Here is a 19793-nt window from a genome sequence, read left to right as displayed (position 1 = left end):
TCGGAGACTGGTCTGGGTCTCTCTGATGTGTCTCTGTGTGTGTGTGTGTGTGAGATGGAGAATACGATGCCATTTTGGGATCAGAGCAGGAAGTGGGCTCGGCCAAGGAAACATGACCCCCCCCCCCCCTCGTCTCTCTCTCTCTCTCTCTCTCACTCTCTCTCACTCTGTCTCTCTCTCGGGAGGTGCTGTGCTCAGTCCAGGATGATTCCCTCATTGTTAAACTGTGATCTCTCTCTCTCTCGCTCTCTCTCTCAACTGTACGAAGGAGGAAGTCTGGGCTACAAAGGGAGCTGTCCTTATAGTGAACAGCTATCTCAAACCTGGTGAAGAAACCAACAGATCCCTGCCTACCTACTATCTCTGAAGCGAGATGTCTGTGCTCTTGCTGCCTATTTACCGGTTGACTGATTTGTCTCTGTTTTTTTGTCACGTTTTTCTTTTTTGGTTCCTTCGTGATCAAGTTGCTGCTGCTGTGACATGACTTACTGCAAATAAAGGAACCTTAAAAGTCTCTCCCTCTCTCTCTCTGGAGCATTTACGCACCCGCGTAAACTTTCGACTTTTAAAGCGGCTGCAAACCCCCCCCGATACAGCCGCTTTAGGCTCCCGCTGAAGAAAAGTCGAAAGTTGACGCGCGTGTGATGTGCGTGTGGGTGTGCATGTGATGTGCGCGGAATGGCTTTTGAAATGGAAACCTTTTCTTTTTAGTGCCGCGGCTGGGGGGTTTTTCTTTTTTTTTTTTTTTTTTAATGCTCCTCCGCTTCAGAGTGTATTTGAAAAAAGGTGGTTGCTAATAAGTGGAGCACGTTGCCCCAAATTTAAAGTTCTAATGCGAAACGGCGAGAAAATGTTGAGAGAGAAAATAAAAAATGGTTCCAAATTCAAAGCTCTCGTCTTTCAGTCTCTCAAGAGCTCCCCGCTGGGTTTTCTCACACACACACACACACACACACACACACACACACACACACACACACACACACACACACACACACACACACACACACACACACACACACACACACACACACACACACACACACACACACACACACAAAGAAAAACAACAACAACGAGCAGCAGATTGTCATCAAACAGGAGTGTATTTCACCACAGAGCGAGAAGCCGTGGCGGGGGGAAACAAAGACGATCCAAAAAAACCCAGCCAACAATGGAGTGGGACCCTGCGGAATACCCGCGCTCTTCGTACACCGCTTTCCTCAAAGCCTGTTTGTTCGATTCTCTATTTATCACAGCTTTTTTTTTTTTTTTGGTTTTGGCCTCCTTGCCGGTCATTGTAAGCACAGAGAGACAGACAGAGAGAGAGAGAGAGCGAGAGAGAGAGAGAGCGAGAGAGAGCGAGAGAGAGAGAGATCCAGTGCAGTGAAGAGGCTTTGGAAACGGTGCTGATCCAGAGGAAGGTTAGTAAAAAAAAAAAAAATGAGTGTGTTCTGTTGGACCGCGTGGTCGCTGCGGTCCAGTCAGTTTAGACAGATACAGTATTATTATTGCCATTATTATTAACATACATACAAAGGGATGTACACACAAATAAACAGAGTGATAGAAACACAAATAAACACTTTTTGTACAAACGTCCACGTGGGGTTTTTGGAAGTGCTCCTTGTCACAGTTGACCCTGTTTCGCCCCCGACGTTCCCTCACTGCTGCATCACAAAGAACAAGCAACAAGCCACTGGAATACAGACTGACCCTAATTGAATCGGGACCAGGAGCTGAGTGTGTGTGTGTGTGTGTGTGTGTGTGTGTGTGTGTGTGTGTGTGTGTGTGTGTGTGTGTGTGTGTGTGTGTGCGCCTCTCCAGCTCTCTCAGTCTTTAAATCGTGGAGTCCGCCGTCTCCGCCGGCGAGGGAGGAAAGGAGCGAGAGGGCACAATCCCGCCATTGTCCTGCGGGGGAGGCAGAGAGGGAGGGAGGGAGGGAGGAGGAGGAGGAGGGCGGAGGTGAAACTGGCAGCTGTTCTCGTGTCTCCCCTTTCTCTTTCTCCCCCGCCCTCCTCCTTTCCGGGAGCAGGGGAAGAGCGGATATAAAAGAGAGGGAGGAGAGAAGAAGAGTGGAAGAAGATAGGAAGGCAAAGGAAGACAGGAAAGCGTGGCGGTGGGTGGGTGGGTGGGTGGGTGGGTGGGGGTAGAGAAAGAAAAGGAGATTCATCCCTTCCTCCTGTCCTCCGCTGAAAGGTCATTGACAGGAAAACATGTGCCACCTTATCACCGCTCCCCCCCCCCCCCCTCCTCCCTCCATCATGTGTGCTGCAGGAATTGACATTCCCTTCCAAATCATTTCCCAACTTATCTTCTCTCTGCGCTTGTCTACGCAGCCTGACCCGCACTCCACCTCCGCGACTCTTTTAGAGACAGGGGTGCCATGGAATTAAAAAAAAAAAATAAAAAAAATAAAAATAAAAAAATAAAAAAAAAAAACACATTCCAATAATTCATCCTGCTTCGGTCCCTGTGTGGTTTCTCACGTGTGTAACGCAGAAGATACAAAGCGCGCCTTTCCTCGTACGTATGTGTACACGTGTCTACAAGCGGGCGGAGGCGACCTTTCACCCACAGCCTCTGGCGGGGGGGGTGGGGGGGGCTCCGCGGCCGGACCCACTTGGTGGGGGAGCCGCTCCGTTCACGGGCGGCGCCGGTGGCGGCCGCTCGAGCCGGAGGAGGTGAGGCCTTCCCTCAAAACAAAAACAAAAAAAAAAACAGAAAGGCTCCTCGGGCCCCGCGGCTCACCCGCAGCTTTCACAGTTTGACTGTCAGGATAAGCTGCTCCGAGCCTCTGGGAGGGGGGTGGGGTGGGGTGGGTGGGGCAGGGTGGAGTGTGGGGGTGGTGGGGGCGCTGCGCCGGCTACTGCAGCATGATGTCCTTCAGGTTCTCCTGCAGGATGGTGTCCTTGACGGCGTGGAACACGAAGCGGATGTTCTCCGTGTCCACGGCGGTGGTGAAGTGGTGGAACAGCGGCCTCCCGCGGTTCCGCCTCTTGCGGCTGAACGACTGCACCAGGAACGCCTGGCGGGAGAGCGCAGCGTTAGGGGGCCACGCGGCGGAATAATTGGAAATACTATTAACGCAATATACTGCGATAGGTTGTCATCATTTGAAATAATCAATATACAAAATAACAATCGAGACCGTACTGTATCACAATCAGGGATGCACAATATGGAATAATATGCATGTGTGAGAAATACGATATCAGAGCAATTGCGTTACAAATTCTCTTAAACGTAGCCATAACGTTGTTTTTTACGTTTCATCATAAAATGTTATATTAAGTTTATATGCTTTTGACATAACTAAAAGGTCCCTGAAAACGGACTTTTCAGCTTGTTAACCATGAAGTTGTAGAGCAGCTCAATGAACAGCTGTGTTGTCGTACAGGAACTATTCAATTGGTGTCGTCGTCCCCCTAAAGAAATAGTTTGAATCAGCTGCTGCACATCTTTTGCCAAATATTGTGTAACGTGGTTTGTCGCCTAAATAATTCATCATGTATGCCTGGGGGAAAAAAAATCAGTGCATTATCTTTTCAAGTGTTTGACCCAGACATTCCTCATGTAACTAACTCCCTGCGGTTCAATTTGAGGTGTCTGACATGCTCTTTCATATACAGGGTGCTGTATAAGCTGGATATCTACGTATATAACGTAAAGTGTCTCCCTCCCTCTCCACAGCAGACACATTTTCCTTATTTGGTGCCGACGCCTCAGCACTCTTGTTTAAGTGTGTTTTTTCGGTTCACTCTCTCCATACTGCTCTTTCTTCTTAGTTCATGTGAAATACTGGGAAATGTCCCATCTGATTGGATAATTTGGTTTGCCTGAAGAGTGTGGAAGGCATGGTGACTGATAATAACGTTAGGTCATTGTTGATGTTGCAGTCCTCTGCAACATGTAAATCACTCATTTACGTTGTGTTGTGATAACGATGAGAAAGGATCCTGTAGATCGTGCAGCCCTAATTACAACATGACTGTGATGCAATCGCTGTAATATGTGCTTGTGGACGTGAGAGAAACTGCACATTTCTTAGCCACATGTTTTGTCCATAAAGCCACTGATATTCTGAAAATCAATACGGGATTGTGAAGAATCGCAGTACCTGCACGTCCTCTAGCCGCCAGGGGTCTCCCCTGAACTCGGGGAAGTTCTTGCGGATGTCGGCGGTGCGGATCTTGTCCACCAGCAGGTCGGTTTTGTTGAGGAAGAGGATGATGGAAACGTTGAGGAAGAGCTTGTTGTTGACGATGGTCTCAAAGATGTTCATGCTCTCCACCAGTCGGTTGGTCCTCCGGTCCTCCATTAGGACCTGGTGCGCGGACACACACACGGACACACACACGGACACACACGGACACACACGGACACACACGGACACACACGGACACACACGGACACACACACACCGGTGTTGAGCTTCCAACAGGTCAGGGTTTGGTAACACAGTTGGGCGCTCGTCATGTGACGATGGAAACAAACTGAATCGTCTTTATCAGTTTAGTCAAAGCTCCACGGCGGAGGGAACAATCCTGTTCCACCAAACCCTGACCACAAAGGCAGCTTTGTGCAAACCCTTAAATGTGGTGTCCACTGGGTCCTGCTTGTTGTCCATTTAGTAATTCCACAGATTTATGTAACTTATTGCGCAACTTAGTTACACCAGGCCGCACACTGTCCCGTTTGTTGTGGATGGCCGTTCTTGCGTTTAGATTATTCTCTCCAGGATTGACGTTGAATGAACTATTTAATTCCTGTACATGCGTGCAGAAATAAATCGCTTTTTGTTTAAAAGGGGGTCATCAGTGTGATTGTATATTCAGTAGTTTGTTAAGGTTCTATCGGTAATTCGCTCTTCCTGTTACATCTGACATTTTTGGAGTTGGGATTGAGCATAAATTTGGCATATGGGGAAAACTTTAATCTTTTCCTTTTTATGTTCCTCTCCAATGCAGTATGGCGATCCAGGTGATTGCACGCCTTCTCATCATTCATTTCGAAACTCCTTTCGTGTGTATACAGAATTATGTTAGACAGCCCATTATGCTCCAGATAAACAGCAAAAATTACAAAAGGCCTCCAAACAGAACTATTATCATCATAATTAGGATGAAACAGTTCTTATTGATCCCCTGTTGGGGAAAATCCAATTATTTATTTTCTCTTTTAAATGTAAACCTTGCTGCTGCCTGTTATGTGATGTTATGTGAGCTCCTCAACTTTTTATTTATTAAGTGCATTTTATTGCTCCGTATGTGCTCTCAATTATTCCGATCTGATGAAATAAAGGCTCTTATCTATCTATTCCATCTTTCCCGATTTGTATTTTATTATCCTACAAAGACAGACATTACAAAATCGGTCGAAGGTCGGAGATTAGTCCTTCCGCTTTTCGGGCAGATACATGTATATAATGAGGAAGGACAACGACACAGAGAGCAGCACTTCACTGGTTTGAGGAAGGACGAAGCGGGACAGAGATCGCTCCTGTTCCCCCAATGCAACACGCTGACCACACTGGCCCCCGTGCACATGATTACGTGCATCATGACTGTTCGCTATGTAGTTCTGTGCCAATTGACATTAGCAGTTTTTAAGAGAATTAAGATCGATATTATATCAACATAATATCGATACTGCGATCCAAGACAAGATATAGTCTAGGATTTTGGTCATTGTAATCCTGAGATAAATGTTGCTTTTGAGCCAGCGTCACAGTAAAGTAATGCAGCTCTCTGAACTGTATAGACTGTTCTACTCTACGCCAGCAGTATATCAGTTGGACAGTATATCCACATTACTATGACTGTTTCTCAAGTATTTCTTGTGCGTAAAAATCATAAGAAAGCATAAATAGTCATCCGCAAAATACTGTCAAATGATCAATACCGGGGCAAGTTTCTTGGGGGGTATATTCGATCAGGTGATCTGTACCTGGTCGTACTCGGACGACGACACCATGAACAGTATGGACGTGATGCCGTCGAAACACTGGAACCACTTCTGCCGCTGAGACCTCTGCCCCCCCACGTCCACCATCTTGAAGGGGATCTTCTTGATGACAAAGTCGTGCTCCACGATGCCCTTCGTGGCTTTGCGGGCAAACAGGATGTCCTGCCTGCTGGGGATGTAGTTCTGACCGAGGGGAGAGCGAGAGCGCGAGAGAGAGAGCGAGAGAGAGAGAATTTCACAATACGGTTGGTGAAGTTGTATAATAATAATTCTGCGAATAAACAACGACCCGATGACTCACCAGCTGACCGATGCGGTCCAAGTTATCGAGGAAGTATTTGACCGACTCACTCTGCAAACAGGAAGAGAGGATTTTCTTTAAAAACACTCAATGGCACAGTCATCCTATGATGCAGATTCAAACGTACCCAAGCAATTGAATTTTGAATTTGAGTTCTCATCAGCATTCTAATACGACAATAACGTTTGGATGTCCTCTTCATGGTATTTATAGCTTCAAAAGGACCGATCTACTGATATTGAACTTAAATAATTTCCCTTGTTTTGAAGACGAGGGTAACTTCCTCCCCTGTTGAAACTCCATCTCTGGCTGATCTGTGACTCTCTGGTATCGAGGACTTTGCGACGAGCAAAGTCTATAGTTTTAGTCAAATAACATGCGTCACCAAAGTGTTGACTCAAATGAATAAAAACAAATTGCAACACTTCACATTAACCCTTGAACCAATCGGCATCAATTGAGAGATTTCTCCGTGTTCAATACTTAACTAAAGGCAAGGACAGCATTTAAAAAAAAAAGAAAGAAAAAGATTAAAATTCCCCTTTTACAATCTGTAATTCACACATCATATGCAGTGAGTGCATGTATAATGGCGCTGGCCGACCTGTACACAAATGTTATATAGCTTTACGATAAAAGGTCTATATATTTTAAAAGTAAACAAAAACTGATTCATTACTTCTGGTAACGGACAAGAACTCTGCCTTTCATTGTCACTGTCGACAAAGTACAATACTCTTCCTCTCTCTGGGATCCAAACACATTATGTGTTCGACAGGAAACAGCTGTGTGTGTGTGTGTGTGTGTGTGTGTGTGTGTGTGTGGCGAGCTAAGCGGGGGAGCTCGGGATTAGCGAGGCAGACGGAGCAGAGTGACAAACTCCCTTCGTCTCGTTTCAGCCCACGCACAAACACACACTGACGCACGCTCAGAGACACCAGCGCATTCAAATACTTAGACGCACACACACACACACACACACACACACACACACACACACACACACACACACACACACACACACACACACACACACACACACACACACACACACACACACACACACACACACACACACCTCCAGGTTTTGACTGTGTCATGTGAGGCTCCTGCCTGACGCCGTGGCGACCCGGCCAGGAAAGCGGACCCCCGTACGGTGACCGCTGACCTGCAGAGTTCCAGCGGCGCCAGAGAGCACGAGGAGCTCCCATTAACTCAGGCAGGGAGGGGCTGGTCTGTGTGTGTGTGTGTGTGTGTGGTGGGGGGGGAATTCCCAGATTTGCTGAGAACAAATGTAGACACACACACACACACACACACACACACACACACACACACACACACACACACACACACACACACACACACACACACACACACACACACACACACACACACACACACACACACACACACACACACACACGATTATACTTTATGTCAACTAATCCAAATAAAATAACATGGCGGCTGACGGTGTGACAACATCAAACGAAGAAATGAAGCTAAATTCTGCTCATGCCGAGTTGGGACGACGTGATTCTAGCCTGATTTTCCACTGGGCGACAGGTTTCTGGAGATGGCCGAGCAAAGCCCCGGATCGGAGGAAAATCATAGCGCGCTGGCGTGAACGACGAGCGCGTGGTGTGAACTGCTAACAACGCGATCCGACTGCTCGCCGGCGACATATCCAGCAGGTTCAATATTTGGTTGTGTCTGTGTCTCGTGTCTGTTTTTTAGAGCGATCAAGAATCAAATAAAAAATGAATAGACCTACATGGTATGTCGTCATTTACAGTTTGACTTCTCACGTGTGTTTTCGTGACAAAACGTAGTTTGGAGACCAGACGGACTCGTCTGGGATTCCTCCCAGTGAAAGATCTTGTAATGTGTGGCCTCCTCTCACCGCTCAGTAGTGGAGTGTGAAACCACAACGACTGCAAGATTCAGAAAGTTGTGTCATGTGAGCGGTACAGCGATCTGACGACTTTGGAAGTCCTGCAGTGTGCCCCTGGCATTAATTGTATCAATCCACAACAACGCTGAGGGAACAGGTCAGTTCTACAACACTGTTATTTTTAAATTGGAAACAGAAATAACACAACAACAAAACACACGTGTGAGAGAGTGTGTGTGTGTGTGTGTGTTGCTGTGTCTGCTAAAGTGTGTGCGTCCGTATCCTTTTTAAGTGTGTGGGTGCGTGTGGTGTCTGGTGTGTGTGAGTAAGGCAGGAGGAATGTCTCCATTCATGGTGTGTATGGGCAGATTATGGGCTTTATTTCAGCTAGACCTGAAAAGGCTCATTTTGCATTGTGTGTGTGTGTGTGTGTGTGTGTGTGTGTGTGTGTGTGTGTGTGTGTGTGTGTGTGTTACCTAAAGTGTCTATGCTAGTAGGGGAGCCAGCATTATTTGACCTGTCCCAGACATAATCTTTACATTTATTCTTTTGTAAAATTAGATGAACAAATGACTGTAGCATTTAGTGTATGATATATTCTTGACAGCTGACTGCTGCTTTGGTCGGTTGTTATGGGAACACTTTAGCTGTCAGGAGTGTTCGGATCTAACAGCTTAAAGGAGTCCCAAACAGCAACACACACGCACACGCACACACACACACCAGGAGGGAGACATGTAATCCTGCTGCCCAGTATGAGAGAAGGATTCACATCAGACATCACACATAAAGTTCCACTGATCCATCCAGTGGCTCCAATCTGGCCCTCATCCGCACAGGGAGACTTCCATGTTACACTCTAATCTTATCTGCTCACCGTTCGGAGCTGTCAGCTCAGTGTGTGTGTGTGTGTGTGCGTGTGTGTGTGTGTGTGTGTGTGTGTGTGTGTGTGTGTGTGTGTGTGTGTGTGTGTGTTTGTGTGTTCATACATGTACACGATTGCCTGTGTCTATTTCCCAGTATTTTTAGCCCCTCCAGGCCGACAGGTTAACCCTTAACCCCCAATCCTCACCGGGACTAAACTGAATCTTTGATTTTGGAGATCTGTACCATTGCAGACCACAGCCACATGTCCGGCTTCTGACGCTGTTTGCAGTTTGCAGTTGGTAGTTTGTAGACTGTTGTTTGTGTCGTGCTGCGGTCGCACGTCAGCAGCGATGGAAGTCGTGGTGTTTACGTCGTGGTGTTCTGCAGGTCAAACTGTGTGTGATGTGGGTGTGGTGAGAACTGGGTAAAGTCAAACTAAAACAAAAAAAAACAAAAAAAAACCCTGCGTATATTTGTACTGTGCCTCTCTGTCTCCGCTCTGACTTCTCCACCCCACCCCACTACTCTCCTCTCTCTTTTTTTTTTTTCTCTCCTTCTTTTTCCATTCCCTCCCAGCTGCACCAACCCCCCTGACTTTGGCCGCCATCCAGCACTGCCTGGGAATAGCTGCTGGCTGTGGTATCCCCAGAAAAACCTCTGCAGAGAGAGAGAGAGAGAGAGACAGAGACAAGAGAGAGACAGAGAAAGAAAGAGAGCGAGAGAGCCCTAACTCAGCACATTTACACACACATGTTTTTCTTACGACATTCTTACTGTAACGCCAGACCGACATCTGCCGTCCTCTGCAGCTTTATCAGAGAGGGACTCTAGATAAAGCGAGACTGTCTTGACCACTTACCCAAAATCAAGCTCTCTCTACCCCCCACCCCCTCTCTCTCATTGAGAGGGACGGAAGTAACACCTGTCTGGCCCCGGAGGCTTTATCACAAAGAATGGGGTCACGAGGTAAAAGGGTTTCGCTCAGACAACCGTGTCTCAACCACGACACGTCTGAGCATTCCAGCCTCACGGTGGCTGCTTCACTGCCACACAAATGATCTGCACTACGGCTAATCATTCACCAAGGCACAAGACAAACCCCCTAATAAACTATTTTCACAATATCACAGCCATATCGCTACCAATTATTTGCTGCAACGCTCCTAATAAACAACCCAATACACAAGCCTTACCTCACTGTCACGTCCGAAAACCTAGTGTCAACTCTGCAGCTTTACTATCAATACTCACTACCAATAAGACAACAATAAATGAGAAATCCTGCTGCTAAACTACCAGTACACCCACACTTCTAATACTGAGAAATCACCAAGGAATGAACAGTCCTTATTGATTACCAATACACTAGCTTTAACACTGATTTTTAACTGAATATTTTATTTATTGTTTTGTTGGTTCATTTGGTTTAATATAAATAAATGGAATGTTACCAAAGGAGATTTTTTTTAATGCGATTTAATGAAATTTAACAGAATTAGTGGATAGTAGTATGTAGTGTAAATAATAGCAGCAATAGTATAAAAGTACACAACCAACAGCCCAATAATGATCCTCCTCTACATGATTCTGCTATTTGTGTACCAAGTTTATGATATGAAAATATTCCATGTCTATCTATATCTAACTGAAAATATACACCCACAAATACTGGACTTCTTAGTGGGTTGGCTGCCCTTGGACTTTACTTCATGGAATATCTACGAAGGCGACCCTTGAACATCTGACTTTATGGTTCTTGGGTTAAAAAAAAAAAAAAAAAAAAAAAAAAAGCACCGCTTCATCCGCGCAGGCCTCCCGTCCTGCCAGCGTCTTCTCGTGTGATTTGATGTTCAAAGACGGATCCACGAGGGACGGTCCACGCTTTGCCGGAAACACGCAAGTTGTTTGGTTCCGCCCGGAGCCGGAGACGGACGGACAGCGCCGGGTTCGAGGAGCCGGCGGCGGCACGGAGGAGGAGGAGGAGCGGCCGGACATTTTGACTTTGCGGGCTCGGTTACATTAAATATGAAGCCGTCGGAGCTTAATCACTTTGGTAAGAAGTTCGCTGACAATTTCAAATCGATATTTGCTGCTTTTCAAAGCCTGTGTTTAATGCCTATGAGGGGTTGCAGGGAAGTCATTTTACAATTAGGTTAACTGTTATAATGTGATTTACTGGAGAAGAAAAAATAAATAAAAATGGATTTATATGGTGCAGGGATAATGGTTTCGACTATATCTTGACAAAGGCCTCAAACCGCCGGACAGAGGCGGGAGAACCAGCGTCCTTTTGTCTCTTTCACTATTCACAACAGCCTCACCCCCCCGGAGCCTTGTAACCCTGCTGATGTCATCTCTGCGATGACAGGGTTTTGTTGTTTGGTGGATGTACGGTGGCACTTTCTTCTCGTAAAAGCTTCACCGACCCCCAACGCAACGGCTCATTAAGAGACGGCGGGAGGGTCGGCGATCGTAATTTAAAAAAAAAAAAAACCTCCATCACGGCGATGTATTGTAATGGAGGTTTTGTTTTTTTTTAATTACGATCGTGGCGCTGACTCCCGGACCGCTTATTAACGTTGTCTGCGTTTACGCGTGAATATTCATGAACGACGCGCCCACCCGAGAACCAAATTGGGTTTGAGAAAATGTCACTGCTGCGGTAAAACTCCTTGGAATGGAAGCAAGTTAGTGCGCAGAACTTCTGCTCTATTCCGTGTTTACATGTGAGATAAACGAAGAGAACACTTTATTAATCCCTGGGGGGGGGGGGGGGGGTTCAGGGTTGTCTTTGGGTCGACGACATTTTTTGTGTCCGAATTAATTATCATTCAAATAAACCAGATATGAGGAAAACATGAGAAATAGAAAAAAGAAAAATCTATAAAGTATGCTCTATTTGAAACCACTGTCAATTTCAAGTTCATTCATTTTGGGAGTTTTGCGGCTTCAACGTCTAAAAATGTCAGGCGGCGCGAGAGTGAAAAGGCTGACGTGGATACATACACATACATTACATACATTTACACATATATAGTTGTACCGCCACATTTTCAACAAATTATTTGTTTTTACAAATTAAAAAACTGTTCCTAAAAACTACTTCATCCTCAGTCATACATTTTATTTTGTTATTCTTTTTTACCAAGTTGCCTTGCTGATTCAATCTCTATAATGTGTTTCCCGAAATGAAACTGAGCTACTGACGTATGAAGGACATTATCTCGAAAAGTTTTAATTATGATGTCTCGGTCTATTGTCAAACAGAAACCAACAATCACAAGACTGCATAACATGCAGGCACGCAGGCGCAGGCGCACACACACACACACACACACACACACACACACACACACACACACACACACACACACACACACACACACACACACACACACACACACACACACACACACACACACACACACACACACACACACACCAGAACTCACCAGCTGGAACTCGGCGCGTCGGGAGTAGGCCTCCTGGATGCCGGTGTCGGCCCACAGGGCGTCCAGCGCCATGACGTAGAGCTGGAAGTCGCTGGGCTCCACGCCGGGCGCCCCGGGGCGGCCCTCCCAGGACATCACCAGCATGCCCTGTTTCTCGTTCTCGCAGCTCTGCCACCGAATGCCCAGCTTGTCCCGGGCGTCCACCAGCACACGCATGCCCTGCGGCACAGGAGGAGGCACACTGCGTTAGGTGTTAAATGGAGAGAGCCGAGCTAGAGAACATATTCAATACGTAATCTGTGGTGGGAGAGAGTGGAAATAACGACTGTGAGTTCATGTTCTGACACGGACTATGACACGGGAGTTAACAAATAGCGCTAATAAAAAATAAGCGACAAGGCCGGGACATAATAGGGGCAGTAGCTCAGGAGGTAGAGCGGGTCATCTAGTGATCGGAAGGTTGCCGAATAGGTCCTGCCAGTCTCCTACTGGTAGTGTGCGGGAGTGTCCTTGAGCAAGACACTTAAGCGCCTTACTGCTCTCGTTGATCAATGTACAGTATCAATGCGTGTATGAGGTACGCACTGTGAAGCGCTTTGAGTCGTATAACTAGAAAAGCGCTACGCACCCCATCATTCAATATTATCGTTTGTCTTTGTTTAGTCGCATTGTTTTCTCATGGAAGAAAGATGTCATATTGTGATATACTATAATTGTACCGTCTAAATTGATGATGATAAGCACTAGATGAGGTTACTTAAAGCTCCTCACGATATAATGTCTTCAAAATGTTTGAGGGAATTTCATTTTAAACCTTCATTGGTTTACTTTTGCTTTGATTCCACGACGATATTGCCAAGTAATTTGATGTGGTGCACCTCAGATTTTTTAATTGTTTATTTGGATCCCTGTTAGTGGCTACCATAGCAACAAGTAACAACTCCTCCACTCCTCCTGATGAACCAAGGCAGACAACTAAAATAATTAATATTGTTTGTGATCCTACAATTATCTATAACGGCTGGGGTTTTAATCTTTACAGAATCATTCAATTAGAATTGTTGTTTTTCCCCCAAAAAGGACACCTACACAGGCGCTCGCTCACATGTCTCACATGTGTTCCACTCACATGCGAGCACACACTGTGCATAAATTCAATGTGTTTGTGTTTTTCTGAAGAGCGCCATATGCACTGATCTGTACGGGAGGTCCCATGCCAAACGATCAAACTAACCAAAACACACCCTGTAAATGCTCAAAAAAGTTGGTTGTTTTTTTTTGTTTTTTGTTTTTTATATGTTTCTCCCTCACTCCTCCTTTGTGTCTTCCAGTAAAGTGTATCTTAATATCCACTCCCTTGAAGCCTCATTCTGGCTTGAGCCTAGACAGAAGCTGGCAGTTTAGCAATACACATAAACAGAACATAAAGAGTCAAGAGATGGTGAGGCCAAGATAAGACGGCTGGTGCGTGTGTGGTGACTAGTCTGTCCTGGAAGCATCTCTATGACTAAGTAGTGTATGCCCACTCCCAAAGCTGATGCTTTATAGAGGGCCTTTCCCGAGACAGGATGTTCGCTGTGGAACAAAACCATAATTAGTGAATGTGTTTGGAAGTACATCTGCATCTTTTGGGGAATAATCTGGATCAAGTTTTGGCTTAAAACACTACAAGAGTGCCATCTGGTCCTAGTAGAGACTCTTCCAGGGAGATATGATGGCATTGGAAACGTGATTTTGATAAAAATCAGTCAGTAGACCAATCCTGACACATGGATAATTGGTCAACTTAGAGCAAGTATTTCATTTTCTTTCCAGGGCTGTCTGTCTGCAAAGCTGTCTTGCCGTCATAAAATATATTAGTCTCTCTTTAGACCTGGAGCGCAAAAAAAGGTTAGTCTGACTTTTCCCCAGTCAAAACAGACATAGTCTCAGTCAGAAAGCTGATATATCTGTCTTAACAGCCTTTGTCTTCTCGGTACGGCCAGTGAGCAGTAATACAGGTCCGAGACAACGACAAATAGGACGGTTATCTTCTATTGTTGACAGAGGTTGGGTAGGTATTTATTTTAGTTACACCGCTCAATTCCGACCACTGATGTCAGTGGCCACATCCTGGCATTATGTTGGGGACAGAGTATTATTGTCATGATTGTGTAAAATGGAGGCAGAGTTCTGTCATGGTCATCCGTCCCTACACGGGCTGTGTGGCAGCCAGGGCGGATGTAGGCTTCCCCCAGGAATAGAGCTGCATTGTGAGCCCTCGCCACAGAGGCCCACTTAGAGAACACTGCATGAAAAATCACATTTATTGCCAAAGAAACAAACATTACATTTGAATCTGTGTGTGTGTGTGTGTGTGTGTGTTGTAAAGGTTTACACAAACTCATAAGCGGGCCAATGTAAAGAAATCTCAACAGGTCAAACCAAATCAACTTCATATTTAGTGCTAAAGAAATGAAACATGATAATTCATCTTTCTCTCGCTGTGTGTGTGTGTGTGTGTTCTTTACGTGTGTGTTCGTCTGACACACACACGTAAAGAAATCCGAATAGGTCAAACTAAATCAACTCAACTTCATATTTAATGCTTAATAAAGAAACGTAATAATTAATGTGTGTGTGTGTGTGTGTGTGTGTATGGAGTGAAAGGTTTTTTTTCTCTCTCTCTCTCTCTCTCTCTCTCTCACACACACACACACACACACACACACACACACACACACACACACACACACACACTTTCGGCGTAAAAGCCTAAATCCTCACCTTGATGACGTTCTCGTAGATGGTGTCCCTGAAGTCCAGCAGGGCTTTCTGGTCGAACTCCTTCCCGTTGATGATCCTCATCTGCTTGAGGAACGTGGACTTCCCGCTCTCCCCGGCGCCGAGCAGCAGGATCTTCACCAGCCGCCGCACGGCTCTCCTCTCGCGGGCGAGCATGGCGTCTATCTCGCGGCTCCTCCGTCGGGCCTCCCGCTCCTGCGCCTGGTCCCGCTCCCGGCTCCGCTCCTTGCCGCCGCCCGGCTCCCTGCTCGCCTCGGCCGGCAGCAGGCAGCGGCTGAGGGTGCGGACCACTCCCGACATGGCTGCGGCTCGTCGCAGGAAAAAGAAAAAAACAAAAACAAACAAACAAACAAAAGCAAAACAAAAAAAAAAAGTTTCGCCCCGAGCTCTTTAGTGACAACTTTTCATGGCGGAGCCCCGGCTCCGGGCGGCCTCGGCGCTTAACCGAAGTCCTTGGTTTGGAGGAATCGATGGATGGTTAAAACCACCAGCATGGAGGTTTGACGGGGGCGGCCGTTAGCACATGTCCATCTCGGTTACACTCTTCAAAATACCACGGGGGGTGGGAGGGGGGGTGTCTCGTACCCCCCCCAAAAAAACAACAACAAAAAAAAAACAAAAAACGATTTCAACGCTGTGGTTCCGATTAAAAAAGCAGAGTTTAGCCCGATCCGTCGGAGAGACGAAGCCCAGTGGAAACGGTCCACGCAGCCGGTCCGGACCCTCCCAGCGGTTTCACTGGGAGCGCTGTGGGCAGGGGGGCGGTGGGCGGTGGGAGGGGGGGGGGGACAAACCCGACGCGATGCAAAGTGGTGCGCAGGAACCTGCGACCCGTCCGAGTATCCGCCGCTGAAGATCACACAGTTATCTCTCCTCCTTAAATATGTTGATTTTTATTTTTTATTTTTTATTTTTTTTTGGAGACTTTGGACTTTTAGTCGACTACTTCTCCAACACGGTCATGCTTCATTTTTTATATGTTTTTTTTATCGTCTACATTTATATATCAAAAGAAAGCCAAAGCAAAATGAATAAAAAAAAAAAATTCAACAACAACAACAACAACAACAACAACAACAACAACAAAATCAGGGACCGGATCTATCAAAGTGCTTTTTACTTTTAATACTGCAGGAAGAACATTACGTATTTACACACTTTTACTTAAGCAGGAATGTCAATGTGGGAGTTTCACTAGACTAGAGTAATGTCTGGGTACTTTTTGCCACCATTGCCACCACTGATTGATATCATAATATAGATTAGGTTTTTTTTGGTAATAAAAAAATGTGTCATATAAAATGTTTTTTGTTTTTTTTTGTATGTAGACACCGGACAAGATAGATAATGCCAGAATCAAAGTCTCTACAAATATATGCAGGTACTCCTCACTGAACGACCTACCTGTTTAACGACCGTTCGGACTTATGACCAGTTTTCTGACTAGTCTTTCTTGTGCGCTGCGTCTCAGTGTCAAGCATCACCCTTTGTACACTATATATACTATATATTCTATATACATCTCATCTCATCACCGTTCTCAGTCTCAGTCTCGTTCCCGCAGTCTCAGTTTTCACTACACTAGCGTTCGCAATGGCCACGCCCCCTTACCGTGAAATAACACGGGTCCTTGCTTATCGACCAGTTCGATTAACGACCTTAACCTAGGAACGGAACTCGGTCGTTAAGTGAGGAGTACCTGTAGTTCAAGTGAAAGTATGCCATCGGTATTTTGAATGTACATGTATTTTTTTTTTTTAAATAGGAGAATACATAAAACACCATTAATACCGGAAAAAAAGTGGCTGAGAGTCTACACTGTTATATTTCCTATTCCAGCTTAATGTCAAATATTTGACTGCCATAAACATCCTGCAGAGCCAAAGTTCTCACAAATCAGAATATTAATCTAATAAGGAAACGAATACGGCAATTATGAAACACCTTAGTTGTCAGGGAACAGTTTTAAGACATGTCAAACAAGGACCCCCAGTTGTGCAGTGTGTAGAGGCTTCAGTTTCATGTTGTTCCACAACTAAAAGAGTTTTGTGTTCTTATGTGATTAGCTTGCTTCTTCTTATTTTTTGGAAAACAAAGTTTCATTTGATTAATTTTGATCTCTCCATTCAAAATTTCTAAATGCCTATTCAATTATTGTCAAAGGCATGGCAAAACACCATCACAATAATACTACAATAATCATAAATATTATAATAATCATAATTTAAAAAATAGTATAAACTATTTAATAATAATAAAAATACAAAGGTATTTCTTATAATTAATAACAATCATTTTAAGAACTACAATAAAAATATGAAAAATGTAAAAATAAACAACAGGTTCTCCTCACTTAACGACGAGTTCCGTTCCTACAACCAGGTCGTTAAGCAAATTTGTCTATATGTCACGGTAAGGGGGCGTGGCTGGTATATACAGTATATATATATAGTATATATTTCTAATGTATATAGTGTATATAGTACATAAAGGGGGTTGCGCGATGAGACGCTTGACGCTGAGACGCAGCGTATAATACAGACTGGTCAGAGAGCTGGTCGTAAGTCCGAACGGTCGTTGTTAAGTGAGGAGCGCCTGTATGTGTCACACAAATTGGGTGCAACCAATGCACCCAATGCGGGGGGGGTTGAATTAATAGAATTAAATCGATCGGTCATTTTATTTCTTCATCATCATATGATCATTGGAGGGGGTTGTATTGGCCGGTTCTGATTGTTTGGGGCGGTTATAACCCCCATAATCTACACCCTTTCCCACTATAACTACACCTATAACACAGGGCAGTGAAACCTCCACATCGTTTCAGTTTGAAACGATGTGGAGGTTTCCCGTTGTTTCGCGAGAGGGCGCTGCAAGCCCGGACCTCGCACGTTCCTCGGCAGCCTCCAAATCCTGGCGCTTCCTCCCTGTTGCGCGTTCCTTCAAAGCGCTATTAAAGCCCGGTCAGTCCGTCTCACCGACACGTCAACGCAACGTATTTGTAGTGATCGATTGTAATATGATTAGCCTGAAAGCCTTGTCGTCAGGAATTTTGCGTGGAATGACAGACAAATAAGCGCGCCCACACACTCACTGTTTGTCTGACTTCTATGCAAATACCACTCGTGAGGCACGTGGAGCGCTGGTGGTTTCGTTCGCGCACGCGTGTGTGTGTGTGTGTGTGTGTGTGTGTGTGTGTGTTTGTCGCTCCAGCCAAATCGCAGGCGGCGCCTTGAAGAGGTGCCGTGGCCCTCCGATCAGCAGCCACAACAACAACACCGCCCTCACCGTCTTCACCCGGAGCCGCGTTTCCTGCAGTGTCCACCCCCACGTCCGTCCCCCCCGCCCCCCGCGGCGAAACCGTCGCTCTTCGAGTTCAAGTTCAAGAGATTATTTGTCACATACATATACATACGGTCATACATATATGCAGTGCAATGTCACGCAGAAGAAGCTCTAAAAATACCCCCAAAAAATACTAAAAATACTAAAATGTACGTAATCTACACTCCGGGGGGGGGGGGGGGGGGGGGCACAAACACACCTTTTTGCAGCCGCCAAACTGAGTGACGGCGGCGAGCGGCGGTGAGTGACCGGCGCGTCCTCCACTGAGCGAGGCCTCGTTACTTCTTCTCGGCGGCGGCATCACCGCGAGGGGGCTCGGCGCGGCCCACCTTCAGCCTTTCGTCGCTGAAGGTGGGCCGCGTCGCCTTCCTCTCCCCCCGTAGCCCGGCGCCGCCCTCTCACCCGCCGCGGGGGTTGGAAGAGGAGGCTGGCGGGGTCACGGGGCGACAGGAGGGAGGAAGGAGGATTCCCGGCTTCCCGCTCGGAGGTCGAGCCACGGGACAACCTGCGTCATTAGCGGCTGCAGAGTGGAGTGCATGACACACACACACACACGCGCGCGCACGCGCTCACGTACACACACACACACACACACACACACACACACACACACACACTTACAGGCACGCACACTTTAAGTGTTCTATCAAGTTCTATTCTCAAGAGATCCTTTGGCATGCAAAGGTGGGAGTAAGGAATTTTAGCACTTAAGGTGTATGAGAATTTAAGTGTGTGTGAGTTTGTGTGCGTGTGTGTGTGTGTGTGTGTGTGTGTGTGTGTGTGGGTGGGTGTGGGTGTGTGTGTGTGTGTGTGTGTGTGTGACTCAGGGGCTGTAAGCTTTGCGTGCGTGCACACTATATATTTGATTAGACCTCCTATCACTGCTGCTCTCAGATGATTACGGTATCACTAAAAGATTGCTCTCTCGCTCTCTCTCTCTCTCTCTCTCGTCCTCTGAGCTCTGTGAGTGTGTATGTGTGTGGCGTGTGTGTATATCTGCCTTGGCTCTGCCACCGCTATCTTAAATAGCCTTCCTGGTCCTGCTCCTCATTACTGCTTGTGTATGTGTTGCATGTGTGTGCGTGTGTGTGTGTGTGTGTGTACAGTAATGAAGGAAACTGCCATTTGAGAAAACCAATTACCACAGGTAAATAACATAACCCTGCAGCCTAAGATTTAG

General features: G+C 46.1%; 1 protein-coding gene across 2 annotated transcripts; it reads right to left on the bottom strand.

Moving 5' to 3' along the window:
• Nucleotides 1-2832: 2832 nt before the first annotated feature.
• gna12a (guanine nucleotide binding protein (G protein) alpha 12a) lies at nucleotides 2833-15568 on the bottom strand (the record flags this gene model as incomplete). Of its 2 annotated transcripts, XM_079998778.1 has the most annotated exons (6): nucleotides 2833-3028; nucleotides 4121-4327; nucleotides 5950-6150; nucleotides 6269-6319; nucleotides 12485-12703; nucleotides 15251-15568. In XM_079998778.1, the coding sequence occupies 6 exons, from the start codon at nucleotides 15566-15568 to the stop codon at nucleotides 2867-2869; spliced, it is 1158 nt and encodes a 385-aa protein (XP_079854904.1). In that variant the 3' UTR covers nucleotides 2833-2866. The 2 variants fall into 2 exon arrangements, with proteins under 2 accessions (XP_079854904.1, XP_079854905.1); XM_079998779.1 differs by lacking the exon at nucleotides 6269-6319.
• Between the last annotated feature and the right edge of the window lie 4225 nt (nucleotides 15569-19793).

Source organism: Zeus faber (genome assembly GCF_960531495.2).
Source record: "Zeus faber genome assembly, chromosome: 4".
NCBI classification, from domain to species: domain Eukaryota; kingdom Metazoa; phylum Chordata; class Actinopteri; order Zeiformes; family Zeidae; genus Zeus; species Zeus faber.
The sequence above is the reverse complement of the archived record's forward strand: the minus strand, read 5'-3'. Positions and strand labels throughout refer to the sequence as shown.